General features: G+C 42.5%; 1 protein-coding gene and 1 pseudogene across 1 annotated transcript; both read left to right on the forward strand.

The window, feature by feature from the left end:
- The first annotated feature begins 583 nt into the window (after positions 1–583).
- On the forward strand, positions 584–1,663 carry LOC121553899 (annotated as a pseudogene).
- Positions 1,664–3,723: 2,060 nt separating this feature from the next.
- Positions 3,724–19,695, forward strand: LOC121553995 (GTPase IMAP family member 4-like). Its single transcript, XM_041867417.2, has 2 exons — positions 3,724–3,907; positions 17,990–19,695. The coding sequence occupies exons 1-2, from the start codon at positions 3,862–3,864 to the stop codon at positions 18,853–18,855; spliced, it is 912 nt and encodes a 303-aa protein (XP_041723351.1). The 5' UTR covers positions 3,724–3,861; the 3' UTR covers positions 18,856–19,695.
- The last annotated feature ends 136 nt before the right edge of the window (positions 19,696–19,831 follow it).

Consider the following 19,831-nt stretch of genomic DNA (forward strand, 5'->3'; position numbering starts at 1 on the left):
TTGACATTCATGCATAAATAATCAAACGATGACATCACTAGACACACCTGACTCTAATAATCAACTAAACATGGTCTTCAGGTTAGAATGGATTTAGTTAAATGAACTCCATGTTCAGTTGTCAAACGTTGTTGAACGTTGCAGATAGAAATGACATGAATAGAGCCGATGTGATTCCTCATTCTACATGTCAGAGAGGCATGTTTGTTCTACATCACATATTTCTATCTGAACGTTCCAAAACGTTGCATCCTGCTGAACAGGGGTCAGGTCAATTAGTTGAATCAGGTGTTTTAGCTATAGGGCTAGGGGAAAAGTGTGGCACCAATCAATGAGCTATGTTGTTAGGAAATGTATTGTGTTTTACAACAGTTACACCACATAGCATTCATTACTCCTTCTATCATTTAGGATGTTTGAAAGTCAAATAGCTGAGAAGAAATTCTAGTTTAGTTTATCCTCATCTGTAAACTTTGGAACTCAGCCAAAAACTATTAGATGAGTCATTGAAGAAATGTGGACTTTGTTTTTTGTAATGAGGTCATCGTCTGTTTCTATGTTTTGATTGGCCGCTGTAACAGAGATGGAACGAGGAAGAGGAGGGACTCTGAAGATTCTGTTGCTGTTGACACTCTTCACTGGTCAATGCCAAGGTACACACACATGCATCCACGTACACACAAACACCGTTTTCAGTAGCCTTTTATCAAGACACTCGCTATAAACTCAAGCACGTCTTGTCTGTTTTCACAGATTCAGGGCATCCCTCTGACCTGAGGATAGTTCTGGTAGGGAAGACTGGATCAGGGAAGAGTGCAACAGGAAACACCATCCTGGGGAGAGAGGGGTTTAAAGAAGAACTCTCCCCCAAGTCTGTTACCTCACACTGTATGAAACATAGTAGACAGGTGGCTGGAAAGAAGATCAATGTGATTGACAAACCAGGACTCTTTGACACAAAACTGATACGGAAATGAATAATGAAATAGAAAAGGCCATCTACATGTCAGTCCCAGGACCCCATGTGTTCCTGCTAGTGATCAGACTGGGGAGGTTCACAGAGGAGGAGAGGAACACTGTGAAGTGGATCCAGGAGAACTTTGGAGAAGAAGCCTCAATGTACACCATCTTGCTGTTCACACATGGAGATCAACTGGAGGGGAAATCAGTGGAGGAGTTTCTAAAACAGAGCCCAGAGCTACGGCGGCTTGTCACCAGCTGTGGCGCAGTGGTCTAAGGCACTGCATCGCAGTGCTAGCTGTGCCACTAGAGATCCTAGTTCGAATCCAGGCTCTGTCGTAGCCGTCCGCGACCGGGAGGCCCATGGGGCGGTGCACAATTTGCCCAGCGTCGTCCAGGGTAGGGGAGGGAATGGCCTGCAGGGATGTAGCTCAGTTGTGGGTTCGATTCCCACGGGGGGTATGAAAAAAAATTAAAAAATGTATGCACGTATGTAAGTCGCTCTGGATAAGAGCGTCTGCTAAATGACTAAAATATAAATGTAAATGTAAGATATCACTCCCTAATCAATGACAAGAGAAGAGACATCACTCAGGTTACAGAGCTGCTGGAGAAGATTGAGGAGATGGTGGAGTACAATGGAGGGAAACACTATACCAGTGCTGACTATGACTCAGAGACTCAGAGAAAGATCAGAGAGGAGACAGGGGGAGGAGAGGAAGAGACAGGAGGAGGAGAGGAGGAAACGGGAGGAGGAGCGGAAGAAGAGAGAAGAAAATATATATTTTCTAGGAGTAGCAGAAAAAATAGTTGATATAGCTCTTAAAATAAAAACTGCCATTGATGTAGTTTCCATGCTCTTCCCAGAGGGGTACATGTCATCTACCACGACAAAAATAAAGCATACAGCTGCACACAAAACTTCAGCGATTCAGAGATTTAAAGTGTTTAACAGTCAGGGTACTTCTAACTGCTATTACGGGTGGTATAGCAGCCAGTATAGGATTAGTACTAAAGGTGGCAGCAGGCATAGCTTAAATAAAGGTAGATGAATGTCAAGTATCTTACTACTGTTTCACTGGAGATGGGCAGATTTCAGCAGTCTAGCCACAACAGTACTAGGGAGGTTTTATTCTTCACCAGAATAGCTGGAGGCCAGTCAATTTGAATGCACTAAGGAGATGTTTGGCTTTTAAAACACCAGTGGTGAGTTCAGTTGGTCTTAACGTTTTGCTATGTATGGCAATGGTACATACTGAATGATATAACAGTTATTTCAAAACCATTTGCAATGTTATAGATATGTTAGCCGTGTGGCAGGGTGGCCGTGGCAGGGTGTGACCATGGAAAATGTTAACACAAAACTCCTGCTGCACTGTACACAATAACCCTCTCATCACCATAGTTACAACGTTCCTCAACTCAAATCATAACCGTTTTCTGAACGCAGCCCCGGTGTTGACCATATTTTTTTTTAGTGGGGGTGTATTTAGTGGGGATATATAGTACGTATTGATTGGGAATGTATGTTTTTGTGGTGTATGTATTATGGGTAGTGGGTTTGTAGGGATATACAGTACCAGTCAAAAAGTTTGGACACACCTACTCATTCAAGGGTTTTTCTTTATTTTTACTATTTTCTACATTGTAGAATAATAGTGAAGACATCAAAACTATGAAATAACACATGGAATCATGTAGTAACCAAAAAAGTGTTAAACAAATCAAAATGTATTTTAGATGTTAGATTCTTCAAAGTAGCCACCCTTTGCCTTGATGACAGCTTTGCACACTCTTGGCATTTCGTTTCGGTTTCTCTCAAGTTTACATCTACATTTACATTTTACATTTTAGTCATTTAGCAGACGCTCTTATAGATCAGCAACCCTGCTCTATAACACACCTTGAAATGAATTCAGGCCATAGTCTTGTTCTCTATTACTACTACAGTGAGCCTGACCTGAAATAACAGGGGGTTTTCCAAACTCGGTCCTGGGCAAAGTGTCAGGTATTTACAGTTTCTCTTTCTCTGTTAGGATACATGCTCAGACATGTTGATGGCTTCAAAACACAGCAGACATTCATACACCTGTGGTAAAAGATAAGATAGGTATCTAAAGAGGAATGAGGAAAGACATCAGCACATGTTGTAAGCTTCACAAATGGCACCATATTCCCTTTATGGTGCACTACTTTTGACCAGGGCCTTTGTTCACTCTAAAGTGAATAGGGTGTCATTAGGGACGATGCCCACATGTACCTCCTGCAATACAAACTCTCTTCTTAAAGACAGCAGCTTGTAAGCATCAGTCAACTTCACCTGGTCATCTGTGAGGCAGACAAAAAAGCTGAATGAGGTTATCTTTAAATCTGTGTCATTGCCAAACAGACGGGCCTTTCTGTAATCTTAAAATATGAACATTATATAATTAATGAGTGAATGAGCTGGAAGAGATCAGAGTATTTTGATCCTGTTTGATAACCCTCTCAGCCATCATCCAATCAGAAGGGTTATGCAAATATTGGAACTCTATGATCACATTAGTGTCCAGGTGCTATCAACCATTTTGTTACCTAAACAGACTGGTACACACATAGAAATAGAATCAGGTTACACAGGCTACATTGCCACACCTTTTACTGGAAATGCACCTCCTGATGAGAAGGGCTGTGAGTCTAGAGGAAGTCATTATATAAACACCAGCTACAATGTAGAGTGTACTTCAGGCTACACCTTTAGGCTAATCCAGGAAGAGACAAAGCTGTGTTATCCCTGTTTTTCAGAAACCCACTTTTTCAAGTCAAGAGAGTGAAGCATTTAGCCTGAATCAACTTCACCTGGACATCCGTGAGGCAGACGAGAACAGAAATACCTTTCCTGGGATAAACTTCAGTACACTAATGTTCGGTACACAAAAAACAAGTATGGCAGATGATTATGAGTATAGTGAGTACATATTGTTTTGTATTTATTGTATAATGTGATTTGCAAAAACATTTTGAAAAGTTTTAATAAGGGTGTGTTTGTAAATTCACTCTGGCGTGCCAGAGTGCACTCTGGGTGTTCAGTGAAATTCAGAGCGTTGTCAGATTGTCCTTGGGTAAATTCAGAGCATTTTGCTCTCAGAGCATTGAGAGCGCACACTGGGAGACTCTGGCAGAAGAGTGGGGTTGATCCAAATGTTCTGACCTCACAACAGCAGTCAAGTGGCCAAGCTAACTGGCTAAAGTTGGCTAGCTTGCTAGCTACTTCCAGACACAAATGAGAGAACACCTCACTCTGACCATTTTACTCGCCCCAGCAGAGCTGTTTAGGCTGTTTTCATGTTATATACAGCATTGGTGATGGTAACTGTGCTGCTGGCAACAATTTAATTGCGTTGTATTTCTATCATACATTATAGCAGGTGTGTCAAACTCAATCAGCCCATGGGCCATATTGAAAAAACACAACGAATTCGTGGGCCAGACATAGCCAAATAGTTTTGTAATTATTATTTTTTTAATTATTAAAAAAGATGGTCCTTTATAATGTCTACTGCTGTATATAGTATTTTAACATATTAAAACAAAATAAAAGATTAATAATATTTTCCAGCCTTTGCTATTATGCTTGCAGATGCTAATTAAAAAATATGTAATAACTCCAAATAAAAATATGTAGCTATCTGTAGGTTGTTGTAACGTTTAAGCTTAAAACCCATTTAAAAAATTTTTTAGACTGCATGGATCGCATTCAACATGTCTTGTAGTTGAGTAGCCAGCCTAGGCTACTGCTCAAATGTTGCTGTAATATGCCTATATGTTTCTCCTTTGTGTGGTGTTTTGTTGCAGGTTTTGATGTTTGGCTATTCATTGTCAAGCTTTAAAAACCGAAGCCAGACTGCAACATTTCAGTAGCCTAGCTAGGACTGTGGCATGTGTCTTTACACTTTCCGTCCGCTGCGTGCTGTAACCCGGACACACGAAAGCAGCACAATTGAAGTTGAATTCACCAATGCAAGCGCAACAGGCTGTAATTTCATAAAATAGATGACTCAACCGTTGACTCATTTATACTGCGCTTGTGTGTCCTATTGTCCTTTAGTAGTGATTTATACCCAGCGGTGAATCCTTTATCTTAGAACTTTTGACAACCAATATGACATTTTCTGTAGGCTACAGCAATGGCTCTTAAGAACCGAACCTTGGCATGGACGGTCCGGTAGAAGATTCAGTCAGTGCCATTAGTGATGATATGATACAGCACATTGACTGGCTCATGTGTGGGTGTGTCTGGGAGGAATGGTTTGTGTGTGGCAATGCACTGCCGTTTGACATGCAGCACTATGGCAGTTTTTGCTGTGACTTGTAGTGCATTAGATCGCGGGTAGTATTGTAGTGGTCCAAAAATGAATTGGCAACCCAAATCATTGAGCGGTCTGGATAGAATTGTGTCATGGGCCGGATTTGGCCTGCTGTTTTTTTTCTTCTCATACTGGCCCCCCATGGGAATAAAACCCACAACCCTGGCGTTGCAAGCTCCATGCTCTACCAACTGAGCTACAAGGGGCTTGGTGAAATATCCTCACCCATTGGTCCTGCTTCACCCAGTCACATTCCATTCGAGAATGCCAGCAGGTTAGTTAAAAGCTGGACAATAGAATAAAACAATTGCAGTTATCAGCAGAAGATTGACAGCCTGTTTTGAAAGGGGAATTTGATACATATGGTAATGAACTGTCCATTGATCAGTACAGCAATTGAAAAAACAGGACCATGTTTGAAACACAACTGGTTCTGAGCTTATGTCAATATTACCCAGGTAAATGTTACATCCTGTACGGTCTACCACACTGTCTCTTATTAGCACAACCAGCTGAAGAGAATTTTCTCCCTAATTGTCTTCCTCATGCCCTATATGAACTTGTCCATTCCCTTTGTGATTATTCTGAAGTGTAGTGGTAGGTGGGGTGGGTGTAGTGGTAGGTGGGGTGGGTGTAGTGGTAGGTGGGGGTGGGTGTAGTGGTAGGTGGGGTGGGTGTAGTGGTAGGTGGGGTGGGTGTAGTGGTAGGTGGGGTGGGTGTAGTGGTAGGTGGGGTGGGTGTAGTGGTAGGTGGGGTGGGTGTAGTGGTAGGTGGGGTGGGTGTAGTGGTAGGTGGGGTGGGTGTAGTGGTAGGTGGGGTGGGTGTATTGGTAGGTGGGGTGGGTGTAGTGGTAGGTGGGGTGGGTGTAGTGGTAGGTGGGGTGGGTGTAGTGGTAGGTGGGGTGGGTGTAGTGGTAGGTGGGGTGGGTGTAGTGGTAGGTTGGGTGTATCTAAGGGAATAGTTGTTGTAGGGGCTTTTGAAACACTACTGTGGTTGGCACAAAGTGAAAAACATTTTTTAACTTTCAGTTTGCCTTTGTGCAGTTAACTGAACATACTCAACAGTAAATATATGTTGTATTGACTGTAATTTCTCTGCCCTCTCAATACCTTCCCACTATCTCTGACCCCATAGGTCTGACCCTCATGTCTCTGATCATCATGTCTCTGATCCTCATGTCTCTGATCCTCATGTCTCTGACCCTCATGTCTCTGATCCTCATGTCTCTGATCCTCATGTCTCTGATCATCATGTCTCTGACCCTCATGTCTCTGACCCTCATGTCTCTGATCCTGACAGACTACCATTTAGAGGGCACTTAACCCTGATCTGGGACATAGCCCATTCATTGTGCTTGTGTGTGTGTGTGTGTGTGTGTGTGTGTGTGTGTGTTTGTGTGTGAGTCTGTGAGTCTGTCAGTCTGTGTGAGTGTGTTTCCATGCATTTGAGTGTATGTTACTCAACATTGCAATCAGCCTGTGGTTCACAGGGGCAGTGACGAGATTAGACCTTAGTTAAGTAGAGGTATGCACACCTGCATAATTGCACGTGCTCACCCACGTTTCTCTGAAACGTCTATGTTCTGGTATTAGAGAAGTTGCGAGTACCACATCATGTTGTTTGAGACCATGTGACTACGCTGAAAGCCATAACCAACACACACACACACACACACACACACACACACACACACACACACACACACACACGCACACACGTTTCTCGGAAACGTCTCTGTTCTGGTAAAACAACAGTAGAGGGTGTGGTCACTAGTTTGAGGTAACATTAAAGCTGACTGAATAGTTTATAGATCTGAGATCATTCTTTGTCTTCACCTCCAACTAACCAGAGTTTCATTAAGAACTGGAGCTGATGAACTACAGAACGAAGCTTTTCTAAGAACATCCACAAAGAAGAGAGAAGGAAAATGTCAGATGAGAGCGGAAAGAAAGTTTATTCACAAATGTATTCACAAATCTTTCTAAATTCAAATGTGAACACATTTCCAGCAGCAACACCATATAGATGTAATAGCAACACCACTAAAACAATGATGTAACGACTTTTGATACAGGATTTATTAATGTCTGTAAACTCATAAGATGTATGTGAGTGACAGAGGACAAGGACACGCCTTGTGTTATTGATGTCACGGGTGAGAGACAGAAGGTCGGCGTGCCAAGATAGATTGGGGGCCACTGGTGCTAATCTTAGAAGGAGTACGTGGTGTAATGGCCTGGCTAGGGTGCCACACGATACCATGTATGGGGATCCTATTGTAGTAGATGAGTTACACTCAATGATGGTTGGCAACTGTGGACAGAAGTAGCTCGGAGAGCATTATATAAACTGAGAGATTTTCTATGGAAGTCATTCAGATGACAAGGGGCTACGTCCGTACTGCCTGTCATTGAATCTAGTACTGTAACCATTAAATAACAATGAATCAACTCTCCATCTAAGTGGTCGAATACTCTCTTACATACTGAATTACTCGATGCCAGAGAAACTTGTCATAACAAACAATAAATGGTTCAAGGGAATTTGTAAAAACAAATAACTTTCACTGTCGAATGGAAAATAAAATAAAATAAAAGGAAATGAGATGAAATGACTAGACCACAATATGGCATAATTATAAACTGCGTGATTCGAGCCCTGAATGCCAACATTTATTTGTTCTGTTCTAACTGCGTTCATAACCAGTTTATAATAGCAATAAGACAACTCTGGAATTTGTAGTATATGGCCAATATACCACGGCTAATGGCTGTTCTTAGGAACGACGCAATGCGGTTGTTTTTCAATTTTAGTTTGAGTTTGCTGCAACTGTCTGCTGCTAGGAAGACATTGCAGTCAGAGATTATTTTCAATTTAAATTTAAGTTTTTAAAAAATTCCCCATCAAAATCCGGAAATTTAAGCTAGGGATACATTACATCTCCAAAAGTATGTGGACACCCTTTCAAATTAGTGGAGTTGTCTGTCCTCGGTTGCAACACTCACTACCGAGTTCCAAACTGCCTCTGGAAGCAAAGTAAGCACAAGAACTGAGCTGAAATTAAAGATTCCCGAAATTGTTCCATATGCACAAGAATCTTATTTCTGTCCAATTTTGTGCACACATTTGTTTACATACCTGTTAGTGAGCATTTTTCATTTGCCAAGATAATCCATCCACCTGACAGTTGTGGCATATCAAGAAGCTGATTAAACAGCATGATCATTACACAGGTGCACCTTGTGCTGGGGACAAAAAAAGGCCACTCTAAAATGTGCAGTTTTGCCACACAACACAATGCCTCAGATGTCTCAAGTTTTCAAGGAGCGTGCAATTGGAATGCTGACTGCAGGAATGTCCACCAGAGCTGTTGCCAGAGAATTGAATGTTAATTTCTCTACCAAAAGCCGCCTCCAATGTCATCTTAGAGAATTTGGCAGAACATCCAAATGGCCTCACAACCGCAGACCACGTGTAACCACGCCAGCCCAGGACCTCCATATCCGGCTTCTTCACCTGCAGGATCATCTGAAACCGGACAGCTGATGAAACTGAGGAATATTTCTGTCTGTAATAAAGCCCTTTTGTGGGAAAATACTCATTCTGAGTGACTGGGCCTAAGTGGGTGGGCCTATGCCCTCCCAGGCCCACCCTTGGCTGTGCCCCTGCCCAGTCATGTGAAATCCATAAATTAGGGTGTAATGATTTAATTTCAATTGACTAAATTCCTTATATGAAATGTAACTCAGTAAAATCGCTGAAATTGTTGCATGTTGCGATTATATTTTTGTTCAGTATACAAAATCAATTTGTTCAGAAAAAAACGTTTTGTAGGCTATTAATTACTGAAATCCCCCACCCAACAGCTTAGACTTTTAGAGGTTAAACAAACACTCACACAGGCAACAGAAGCAGGATCTGTCTTATTTATGTAGATATAAAGTGTATGGATGATTTAGAAAAGCATTTAGAAGAGTTTTCCTTTCGGTGGATTATCTCACTCTGTCTAAAGGACAATGTTATTAGTAGGCTTAGTATAGCAGCCTTGTATAACCACCATCGAGCTGTAGGCCTAAGAGTGCGTCCTATTTAGCGTAACTTACTTAGGCCTATATTTCAATATACACTGAGTTGAGGAACAGATGAGAAACACCTTCCTAATATTGAGTTGCACCCACTTTCGCAGTCAGAACAGCCTCAATGGACTCTACAAGGTGTCAAAAGCATTCCACAGGGATGCTGACTCCAATGCTTCCCACAGTTGTTTTAAGTTGTCTGGATGTTCTTTTGGTGGTGGGCCATTCTTGATACACACAGGAAACGGTTGAGTGTGAAAAACCCAGCAGCGTTGCAGTTCTTGACACACTCAAACCGGTGCACCTCGAACCTGCTACCATACCACGTTTGAAAGGCACTTAAATCTTTTGTAATGCCCATCCATCCTCTGAATGGCACAAATACACAATCCATGTCTCAGTTGTCTCAAGGCTTAAAAATCATTCTTTAACCTGTCTCCTCCCCTTCATCTACACTGATTGAAGTGGATTTAACAAGTGACAATTATAAGGGATCATATCTTTCACCTGGTTTTCACCTGGTCAGTCTGTCATGGAAAGGGCAAGTGTTCTTAATATTTTGTATACTCAGTGTACAGGCTACTGTATCAATCATTCATTCGTTCATGTCATCACACAGCATACTAGTCATTCAAATATTTTAATTTTGGCAATTGCATTCACGAATCCAGAACAGTGCCGGAGAAGATGGAGAAGATGGCTGCCGTTTTACAGCCCTCTAACCAATTTTACTATTATGTGTGTTTTTCCGCGTTATTTGTAATTTATTTTGTACATAATGTTTCTGCCATCGTCTCTTATAACCAAAAAGAGCTTCTGGATATCAGGACAGCGATTACTCACCTCGTATTGGACGAAGATTTTTTCTTCAACGAGGCGGCCGCGAAGGATATCCTACAGACACCCGAGAAGGCCCAAATCCCCGTCATTCGCATGAGGAAGAGACGGAGATATCATGGACATAGGTCGGGGTGCCTTGTAAAGATCCGACGGCGAGCGAGTAAACTGCCGCTACCATCAATCCTATTAGCCAATCTTCAATCATTGGAGAACAAATTGGATGACCTAAGATTACGGTTATCCTACCAACGGGACATTAAAAACTGTAATATCTTATGTTTCACCGAGTCGTGGCTGAACGACGACATGGACAGCATACAGCTAGCGGGCTATACGCTACATCGGCAGGATAGAACGGCTGACTCTGGTAAGACAAGGGGTGGCGGTCTGTGTATATTTGTAAACAACAGCTGGTGCACAAAATCAGATACTAAGGAAGTCTCGAGGTTTTGCTCGCCTGAGGTAGAGTATCTTATGATAAGCTGTAGACCACACTATTTACCAAGAGGGTTTTCATCTATATTTTTCATAGCTGTCTATTTACCACCACAAACCAATGCTGGCATTAAGATTGCACTGAATGAGCTGTATAAGGCCATATATCAACAGGAAAATGCTCATCCAGATGCAGCGCTCCTAGTGGCCGGGGACTTTAATGCAGGGAAACTTAAATCCGTTCTACCTAATTTCTACCATCATGTTAAATGTGCAACCAGAGGAAAAAAAACTCTAGACCACCTTTACTCCACACACTGAGACACATACAAAGCTCTCCCTCGCCCTCCATTTGGCAAATCTGACCATAACTCTATCCTCCTGATTCCTGCTTATAAGCAAAAACTAAAGCAGGAAGCACCAGTGACTCGGTTAATAAAAAAGTGGTCAGATGACAAAGATGCTAAGCTACAGGACTGTTTTGCTAGCACAGACTGGAACATGTTCCGGGATTCTTCAGATAGCATTGAGGAGTACACCACATCAGTCACTGGCTTCATCAATAAGTGCATCGATGATGTCGTCCCCACAGTGACCGTACGTACATACCCCAACCAGAAGCCATGGATTACAGGAAACATCCGCACTGAGCTAAAGGGTAGAGCTGCCGCTTTCAAGGAGCGGGACTCTAACCCGGACGCTTATAAGAAATCCCGCTATGCCCTCCGACGAACCATCAAACAGGCAAAGAGTCAATACAGGACTAAGATTGTATCGTACTACACTGGCTCTGATGCTCGTCGGATGTGGCAGGGCTTGAAAACTATTACAGACTACAAAGGGAAGCACAGCCACGAGCTGCCCAGTGACACAAGACTTCCAGACGAGCTAAACCACTTCTTTGCTCACTTCGAGGCAAGCAACACTGAAGCATGCATGAGAGCACCAGCTGTTCCGGATGACTATGTGATCACGCTCTCCGTAGCCGATGTGAGTAAGACTTTTAAGCAGGTCAACATTCACAAAGCCGCAGGGCCAGACGGATTACCAGGATGTGTACTGCGAGCATGTGCTGACCAACTGGCAAGTGTCTTCACTGACATTTTCAACATGTCCCTGACTGAGTCTGTAATACCAACATGTTTCAAGCAGACCACCATAGTCCCCGTGCCCAAGGACTCTAAGAGAACCTGCCTAAATGAATACCGACCCTTAGCACTGACGTCTGTAGCCATGAAGTGCTTTGAAAGGCTGGTCATGGCTCACATCAACAGCATTATCCCAGAAACCCTAGACCCACTCCAATTTGCATACCGCCCCAACAGATCCACAGATGATGCAATCTCTATTGCACTCCACACTGCCCTTTCCCTCCTGGACAAGAGGAACACCTACGTGAGAATGCTATTCATTGACTACAGCTCAGCATTCAACACCATAGTGCCCTCAAAGCTCATCACTAAGCTAAGGATCCTGGGACTAAACACCTCCCTCTGCAACTGGATCCTGGACTTCCTGACGGGCCACCCCCAAGTGGTAAGGGTAGGTAACAACACATCTGCCACACTGATCCTCAACACGGGGGCCCCTCAGGGGTGCGTGCTCAGTCCCCTCCTGTACTCCCTGTTCACCCATGACTGCACGGCCAGGCACGACTCCAACACCATCATTAAGTTTGCCGACGACACAACAGTGGTAGGCCTGATCACCGACAACGATGAGACAGCCTATAGGGAGGAGGTCAGAGACCTGGCCGTTAGGTGCCAGGACAACAACCTCTCCCCTCAACGTGACCAAGACAAAGGAGATGATTGTGGACTACAGGAAAAAAAGAGGACTGAGCACGCCCCCATTCTCATCAACGGGGCTGTAGTGGAACAGGTTGAGAGCTTCAAGTTCCTTGGTGTCCACATCACCAACGAACTATCATGGTCCAAACACACCAAGATAGTCGTGAAGAGGGCACGACAAAGCCTATTCCCCCTCAGGAGACTGAAAAGATTTGGCATGGGTCCTCAGATCCTCAAAACATTATACAGCTGCACCATCGAGAGCATCCTGACTGGTGGCATCACTGCCTGGTATGGCAACTGCTTGGCCTCCGACCGCAAGGCACTACAGAGGGTAGTGCGTATGGCCCAGTACATCACTGGGGCCACGCTTCCTGCCATCCAGGACCTCTATACCAGGCGGTGTCAGAGAAAAGCCCTCAAAATTGTCAAAGACTCCAGCCACCCTAGTCATAGACTGTTCTCTCTGCTACCGCACGGCAAGCGGTACCAGAGTGCCAAGTCTAGGTCCAAAAGACTTCTCAACAGCTTCTACCCCCAAGCCATAAGACTCCTCAACAGCTAATCATGGCTACCCGGACTATTTGCACTGCCCCCCCACCCCATCCTTTTACGCTGCTGCTACTCTGTTAATTATTTATGCATAGTCACTTTAACTCTGCCCACATGTACATATTACTTCAACTACCTCAACTAGCCGGTGCCCCCGCACATTGACTCTGCACCGGTACCCCCCTGTATATACAGCCTCCCTACTGTTATTTTATTTTACTTCTGCTCTTTTTTCTCAACACTTTTTTTGTTGTTGTTTTATTTTTACTTTTTTGTTAAAAATAAACACACTGTTGGTTAAGGGCTGTAAGTAAGCATTTCACTGTAATGTCTAAACCTGTTGTATTCGGCGCATGTGGCCAATAAAATTTGATTTGATTTGATTTGAACGCATCCAACTGTTTTTAGTCTTTGCTGTAATAAAGGCTTTACAAAAAAGGTATGCTTAATTTATTTAGTGTTGTTTACACTGTTCCAAATGGTCTGATTTTGTTTTCATTGTAATCTAACAGCACCGGTTTGCAGCGTCTTACCTTCCTCCTTTTTCATGATCTCTACAACTAACTACAATTTCTTTCAGACATCTGACTTCCCCTTTCCCTCCTGAGCAACCAGTAAACATTCCCCCATTTCAATTTATTTTCTCGTCCTCCGCATCCATTTTGCTGTCACACGTGTTGTGGTGTTCCGATTTTGTTACAACCGATTTATTGATGCGATTATGATAGGCTATTTTCAGGCCCCATTGATTATGTGCATGCGATGCATACATGTGTCACGTAAAGAGGGAATAGGGAATGTTTTTCTTAAACAAATGACTGATTTCGGTAACAACTTTTAAGTCAGAAATGCTTCAGCAACACGGACAGGATGACAAACACTGTTGGACGAGAGAAAGACAACAGATGCTAGCTGTCATTTTTTTAACACAGTGCAGCAAGTGTAGTTCTAGAGAATTTGGTAGTATGTCCTACTGGCCTCTGAACCACAGACCACGTGAATGGTGTTGTGTGGGCAAGTGGTTTGCTGATGTCAAAACATGTTGCACGTGCATGTTCGTTAGAGGGTGAGCTTTTCATAGATAGCTTTTAATAGTTTGTAATTCAAACAATTCTGACTCTATTTTTTGAACCTCTTTGCATTCACATTGCTATGTTTAGTAAGGTACCAATATCTTTTTCCAACATGCACTCTGGGTTTTTACAAAAGTGCAGGACAAGCCATTCAATCAGAATGTGTTATCGGACAGCTAGATATACCTACTTACAGTGGGGAGAACAAGTATTTGATACACTGCCGATTTTGCAGGTTTTCCTACTTACAAAGCATGTAGAGGTCTGTAATTTTTTATCATAGGTACACTTCAACTGTGAGAGACGGAATCTAAAACAAAAATCCAGAAAATCAATGTCTGATTTTTAAGTAATTAATTTGCATTTTATTGCATGACATAAGTATTTGATACATCACAAAAGCAGAACTTAATATTTGGTACAGAAACCTTTGTTTGCAATTACAGAGATTAGGTTGACCAGGTTTGCACACACTGCAGCAGGGATTTTGACCCACTCCTCCATACAGACCTTCTCCAGATCCTTCAGGTTTTGGGGCTGTCGCTGGGCAATACGGACTTTCAGCTCCCTCCAAAGATTTTCTATTGGGTTCAGGTCTGGAGACTGGCTAGGCCACTCCAGGACCTTGAGATGCTTCTTACGGAGCCACTCCTTAGTTGCCCTGGCTGTGTGTTTCGGGTCGTTGTCATGCTGGAAGACCCAGCCACGACCCATCTTCAATGCTCTTACTGAGGGAAGGAGGTTGTTGGCCAAGATCTCGCGATTCATAGCCCCATCCATCCTCCCCTCAATACGGTGCAGTCGTCCTGTCCCCTTTGCAGAAAAGTATCCCCAAAGAATGATGTTTCCACCTCCATGCTTCACGGTTGGGGTGGTGTTCTTGGGGTTGTACTCATCCTTCTTCTTCCTCCAAACACGGCGAGTGGAGTTTAGACCAAAAAGCTCTATTTTTGTCTCATCAGACCACATGACCTTCTCCCATTCCTCCTCTGGATCATCCAGATGGTCATTGGCAAACTTCAGACAGGCCTGGACATGCGCTGGCTTGAGCAGGGGGACCTTGCGTGCGCTGCAGGATTTAAATCCATGACGGCGTAGTTTGTTACTAATGGTTTTCTTTGAGACTGTGGTCCCAGCTCTCTTCAGGTCATTCACCAGGTCCTGCCGAGTAGTTCTGGGCTGATCCCTCACCTTCCTCATGATCATTGATGCCCCACGAGGTGAGATCTTGCATGGAGCCCTAGACCGTGGGTGATTGACCGTCATCTTGAACTTCTTCCATTTTCTAATAATTGCGCCAACAGTTGTTGCCTTCTCACCAAGCTGCTTGCCTATTGTCCTGTAGCCCATTCCAGCCTTGTGCAGGTCTACAATTTTATCCCTGATGTCCTTACACAGCTCTCTGGTCTTGGCCATTGTGGAGAGGTTGGAGTCTGTTTGATTGAGTGTGTGGACAGGTGTCTTTTATACAGGTAACGAGTTCAAACAGGTGCAGTTAATACAGGTAATGAGTGGAGAACAGGAGGGCTTCTTAAAGAAAACTAACAGGTCTGTGAGAGCCGGAATTCTTACTGGTTGGTAGGTGATCAAATACTTATGTCATGCAATAAAATGCAAATTAATTACTTAAAAATCATACAATGTGAATTTCTGGATTTTTGTTTTAGATTCTGTCTCTCACAGTTGAAGTGTACCTATGATAAATTACAGACCTCTACATGCTTTGTAAGTAGGAAAACCTGCAAAATCGGCAGTGTATCAAATACTTGTTCTCCCCACTGTACATTTTGGAAGCTAATAGATTGAATTTAGTTAAAATATTATAAATAATAATTGTAGTCAGAAGATATTATGAACATGTACATTTGATCGGTAACAGAATAAATGTGGTCCTCTGTAGCTCAGCTGGTAGCGCACGGCACTTGTAACGCCAAGGTAGTGGGTTCGATCCCCGGGACCACCCATACACACAAAAAAAATAAATATTAATGTATGCCCGCATGACTGTAAGTCGCTTTGGATAAAAGCGTCTGCTAAATGGCATATTATTTATTATTATTATTGTATTATATTATATCAATAGAATAACTGCAGAATAAATTATGCTGCCCCTTTAAGAGCTAAAATAGGTTTTGTACCCTATATTGTGATTCTCACCAAATATATTGTCTTCTCACACTAGTCAAACCCCACAATCAATAAACAGTTTATGAAGCCCTCTCAGCCTATAGATCACATATCGCAAACAAATAATCTGAATTTAAAACTCAAGACATTTTTTGAATTTTTCTGCGTCCTTGACAATCGCTAATCAATATCCAAAAACAGAACACATTTCTGTCCGCGAACCTGCACATCATCATCTTCTCTCTTTTGTGGCACCAATGTGAGGGGTTACCGCAGGGGAAACAGTGTTGCAGTAGTCTAGTGTGTGGTGCGGGAATAATGACAAGGGAACCTGGGGAGCTTTGGGTTCACACAGTTCACTCTATTGAGGGTCTGAGTTCCTTTGAAGTGTATGAAATGCACAAAAAATTTATCGAACTGCGATGAGTTCACAAACATTGGCTGAAAGGCACTAAGTGTGTAAACACCCTAAGACTATGCCACCATCCAGCAATATTAAAATGTACATGTGCGTAGAGCGTGTGTGCTAGCATGTGTCTGTGTATGCGTGTGTCCGCGTTGTTCCGTAAGGTGTGGTTTTATCTGTTTTTTAAATCTGATTTTACTGCTTGACTGAGTTACTTGATGTGGAATAGAGTTCCATGTAGTCATGGTTCTGTATAGTACTGTGAGTTTCACGGAGACTGTCCTGGACTTGGGGACTGTGAAGAGACCTCTGGTTGCATGTCTTGTGGGGTATGTATGGGTGTCTGAGCTGTGCGCTAGTCGTTTGAACAGACAGCTCAGTACCTTTAACATGTCAATACAAAGACCAGTTGTGATTCAATCAATCTCTCCTCTACTTTGTGCCAGGAGAGATTGACATGCATGTCATTGATGTTAGCTCTCTGTGTACATTTAAGGAACATACCTGTTTCTTTCTTCTGGGCCAACTGTAATTTGCTTATGTCACTCTGAATCTAATTTAATGGATTTAGTAAGTGACATCGCCCCGCAGCACTCGCTTCTGGCTTCATGAAGTGCTTTGAGAGGCTAGTTAAGGATCATATCACCTCCAGCTTACCTGACACCCTAGACCCACTTCAATTTGCATACCGCCCCAATAGATCCACAGACAATGCAATAGCCATCACACTGCACACCGCCCTATCCCATCTGGACAAGAGGAATACCTATGTAAGAATGCTGTTAATTTACTATAGCTCAGCATTCAACACCATAGTACCCTCCAAGCTCATTATTAAGCTCGGGGCCCTGGGTCTGAACCCCGCCCTGTGCAACTGGATCCTGGACTTCCTGACGGGCCGCCCCCAGGGGGTGAAGGTAGGAAACAACATCTCCACTACGCTGATCCTCAACACTGGGGCCCCACAAGGGTGCGTGCTCAGCCCCCTCCTGTACTCCTTGTTCACCCATGACTGCCTCAGTCATCAAGCAGTATTCGTTTGTTTTCATGTTCAGTACACTACTTCTGTTTTGTTCAACTGCCTTGATGATTATTAAACGCTCTTTCTGCACCTGCTTCCTGACTCACTGCGTATACGTCATATATTTATATATTTCTTAATTCCATTATTTTACTTTTAGATTTGTGTGTATGGTTGTGAATTGTTAGATACTACTGCACTGTTGGAGCTAGGAACACAAGCATTTCACTGCACCAGCAATAACATCTGCTAAATGTGACCAATAATATTTGATTTGATTTGACATTATTAGTAACTGATAATGATGTGACTTTGAATCTAATTTAATGAATTTAGTAACTGAAACATTTTGTTTTTTCACAGGTTTAGTGCATCCAGCTGATCTGAGGATAGTTATGGTGGGGAAGACTGGATCAGGGAAGAGTTCAACAGGAAACACCATCCTGGGGAAAAAGGGGTTCCATTCTAAGTCAAGTCCAAAGCCAGTGACTGAAATGTGTGAGAAACAAAGTGTAGTGGTGTATGGGAAGAAGATTGACGTCATCGACACTCCTGGGGTCTGTGACATATTATTGACAGAAACAGATTTTATTGAGAAAATAAGGAAACAGATTCGGGGACCAGATAAAGCAGAAATAGAGAGATGCATCAAGATGTCAGTCCCAGGACCCCATGTGTTCCTGCTGGTGATCAAGCTGGGTAGATACACAGAGGAGGAAAGAAAAGCAGTGAAGTACATCCTGGACAACTTTGGAAAACAGGCCTCAAACTACACTATAGTATTATTCACTGGTGTAGATCAGCTGGATGACACATCAGTAGAGGAGTTTCTGAACGAGAGTCCGGAGCTTCAGACACTGGTCAGAGTCTGTGGAGGCAGATATCATGCCTTCAACAACAGAGAGCTTGGAGACCGTACTCAGGTCAGAGAGCTGCTGGAGAAGATAGAGGAGATGGTGAAGATCAACGGATACTACACCAATAAGATGTATGAGAAGGCTCAGACAGAGATCAGGAACAGTCAGTTGATAGAGTTGGGTAAACAAGGAGCTATAACAGTTGGATCCATTACAGCAGTAGGAGTAGGTCTTAATAAAGCCCCAACAAAAGTTCTTATTGCAGCCCCAGTACAGGCTGCAGTTGTAGGGACAGTGATAGTAGCAGTAGCAGCAGCAGCTATAGGAGGAGGGGTGTCACAGCTTGTAACCAAGAGGGAAAACAACAATTAACTACAGGGTTAGTGTCTGTAAATAAGCCCTGAAGGACCAAAATGATTATCGATTTACGTTTGATTTATTCTTTATCTGATATGGTTTGACCTTTACCCTCATTTGGTCACTGCATACTGCATTTAACCACCAAATGACTAAATCATTCATTAAAGTTATTAAGTTAATTATTGTAAGAGTTTTACTTCACATAAAGGAAGGGTGAGCCAGTACATCTGTACAACATGGCTCTCATACCTGATGTGTTAAAGCATCTCTGTAATCATGGTTATAATGTAAAGTAGTTTAATCCCATTTATTTACTGTCTTTTGTTATGTACTTTTAACATGCTGTTAAGTAGTGATGGGCACTGATATGGAACATCTATATCGATATCAGTTTAATATTCTCTAACCTAACCAAGCAGTTTTATTACAATGTGAAGCCTGTTGATGGCCATCAGCAGGCAGTTAAGTATGAGAAGGTATTGTTCCTGTAGGAACAGTGATGTATGGTCTTTTACATACAGTAAGGTTAACAGCAAGGATAAGGCCTTGCTCATATTGATATCATATTGAATTATAGATATTGGTGCCCACCATTACTGTCTTTCAATACATAATAATTCATTTATTTTAACTTTGTAATACTTGTAGATTATTTACAAAATTGAGATATGTAAGATTTTATTGATTCATTGAAACTGTCCTTGATGTTGACCTGTATTTGATGATAAAACATTCCCATATTAAATGGGAAATCTGCAGTTGTTACATCCATTTTAAGACTTATAAATTAATTATATGTACCAATTGATTCTTGAAGAATATAACTTACAAATGTCTCATGAGCTTAGTTCAACTGTCATACCCCATCAAAGAACCCAAATTATAAGCTGGTTTTATTCCAATGTTTGTAAACAAATTAAATGTAAACAAACATTATATAGCACTTAAAACATCAAAAGTATAATTTTGATATCATGGATGGTCAGTC

The sequence above is a fragment of the Coregonus clupeaformis genome, chromosome 38 (genome assembly GCF_020615455.1).
Source record: "Coregonus clupeaformis isolate EN_2021a chromosome 38, ASM2061545v1, whole genome shotgun sequence".
In the NCBI taxonomy this organism is placed as follows: Eukaryota; Metazoa; Chordata; class Actinopteri; order Salmoniformes; family Salmonidae; genus Coregonus; species Coregonus clupeaformis.

Coding starts and splice junctions, on each gene's coding strand:
- LOC121553995 (XM_041867417.2), top strand. CDS start 3,862: ATGTTCGGTACACAAAAAACAAGTATGGCAGATGATTATGAGTATA. Junction 3,908..17,989: donor GGCAGATGATTATGAGTATA/GTGAGTACATAT, acceptor GTTTTTTCACAG/GTTTAGTGCATCCAGCTGAT.